General features: G+C 49.6%; 1 protein-coding gene across 9 annotated transcripts in view; it reads left to right on the top strand.

The window, feature by feature from the left end:
• The window catches only part of Mia2 (MIA SH3 domain ER export factor 2), a 119,447-nt gene that overhangs the window by 26,514 nt on the left and 90,934 nt on the right, over positions 1–1,999 (top strand). For 2 of the 9 annotated variants that reach the window (XM_029561579.1, XM_008829017.3), the window contains exon 1: positions 171–310. The exons of 5 other annotated variants lie outside the window; for them this stretch is intronic. In XM_029561579.1, coding sequence (XP_029417439.1) covers positions 284–310 — 27 coding nt within the window. In that variant the 5' untranslated portion in view covers positions 171–283. Of the gene's footprint in view, positions 1–170; positions 311–1,075; positions 1,322–1,413; positions 1,512–1,999 lie in introns of those variants that run through there. 2 more of the 9 variants (XM_017797136.2, XM_029561578.1) reach the window with 2 other exon arrangements.

Raw genomic sequence — 1,999 nt, 5'->3', positions numbered from 1 at the left:
AGAAAACATATTCAGGCACCTGTGCATATATATATATATATATATATATATATATATATGTTTATATATATATATTTAGTGATGAGGTCCATGAAATTGCATTATGAGTTGGTAGTCACAACTCCACCTATAGCAACCCCTTTACTGCTGTGTCAAAACAGGATCACACGGTGTGGAAGCAGGGGTGTAGAAGGTATTAGAATCTGAAATCTGTCTCAAGGATATGAAGTGCTCAGTAGAACTTCATTCATGTTAGGATATTTTAACATGAATTTTCTAAGAAATGGAATCGAAAGATCTGGAGGAAGAGGTAAGTTTGTACATGTCTATAATGCACACAGAAGTTGGGTTTAGAGTTTTTCACTGACTTTGTTAAAATTTATTGTTTTTGCTATGGGAAAATCTTTGCTCTAGGTATCTATGCTTAGATTTTTTGTCTTTTTAAAATCTTGCTTACTCTTCTCTCTTTTACTTTTCCTGTTTGAGACGGTGACTATTGCAAATTGGAAAGAGGCATAGACTCACATAGGGAGATAGGAAGGGCAAAGGAATATTTTTCCTTTTCTTTTCTCTTTGACAAGTCCTAAAAAGCCCAGTATGACTGTGGAGTCCTCTAAAATGCTCCCATTCATCAAAGAATTTATTGCATGTAATACAGCATTCTAATAGAAGTTTGAGCATCTTTGAAAATTCTAAAGATAAAATTTCAATTCTGCTTTTCTTCTGACAACTTTATTTCAACATACACAGTCCAACATGTATTAAAGTTGTGTAATGGAGAGTTATTGAGCAACCTGTGCTTCTCTGATAGTGGCAGTTCCTGAAACTCCTTAGGGTGATGTGGCAAAGAGTAATTTGAGTTCCGACAAACCAGGCCTTGTTTTGGTCTTAAAAATCACTTGCTGTAACCTTGGGTGTTTTTGTTTTTGTGTGTGCATGCGTGAAGCATAAAAGTGGTATTGTTGTGAGAGGGTTATATTAGGGAAATTTCAAAAGGATTTAATGTTTATCGAGTTCTCTTGGGTGGTTACTCCTTTTTGAGTCGCTTAAGACAGAGTTGGATTAGAATGTGTTGGTAGGGAAGGCACGTGAGAGAGATGGGCTATCCTTTACACCTTATGTCATCTAAAATCGTCTCTCATGGTACTTTATTTATGCAAGGACCCTAAAAATAGGGTTCTAAGTTTAGAGGGCAAGCTGCTATATTTGGCTCTTCTTCGAGAACGCACCGTGCTGGGCCGAGGTCCACGCAAGCACTTGGGTACCTAGGTGTTAAGGGAGTTTAAGCAGAATCTGCCAGACCCGGGTCCAGGTACTTCAGGTGAGTGCACCCAGGCCCTCCGCGGGATAGAGGAGGACCGAAGTTTTTTCTTGCACGGGAGAGGTTAAACTCTGACCAGACCCCAGCTGACCCGAACGCCTTCGTGTCCAAAGTCCGAAGTCCGGGCACAGTAGGCAGGACCCGCCAGCTGGTGCCCCGCAGGCCGTTTTGGACCAGAATGACGGCGGAGGTCCGTGTCCCTGGGCTGGAGGGGGGCCCCGGGGTTCGACCGGTCAGGGCTAGTGTGGGTGCAGACGGTGGGCTCTGGCGGGGAGGAGCGCGCCGGGGGCTGGGGAGGCGCTTTCAACCCGGACTGTACCCAAGGCCTCGGGGCGCAGCCCGGCGCCGTCGCGGTCCCCGAAGCCAGCGTCCCGAAGGTCAGGGCTGCGGCCCGCACCGTACAGAGGCCAGGCGGGTCCTCCAGCCTCGAGCCCCGGGGCTCCCAGGGCCGGCGGCTGGGGCGCGGTGCGGGCCCTTTAAGAGAGAGCAGCTGGACACGTCCACGAAGCTCACGGAGCCGGAGGGGGGGAGCCTGGGTGGCCGCGCCTCCCTCCCGCCCACCGGCCGAGACCAAGGCCGGGGTGCCGCGCATGGACCTGGGGCGGTGCGGGCGTGCGTGCGGCGGGCTGAGGCCTGGGCGGCCGCGGAGACCACGGCCGGCTCTCGGGGCCGCGCGGC

Source organism: Nannospalax galili, unplaced genomic scaffold (genome assembly GCF_000622305.1).
Source record: "Nannospalax galili isolate Female #2095 unplaced genomic scaffold, S.galili_v1.0 scaffold1594, whole genome shotgun sequence".
In the NCBI taxonomy this organism is placed as follows: Eukaryota; Metazoa; Chordata; class Mammalia; order Rodentia; family Spalacidae; genus Nannospalax; species Nannospalax galili.
This window is presented reverse-complemented; position numbering and strand designations above follow the sequence as displayed.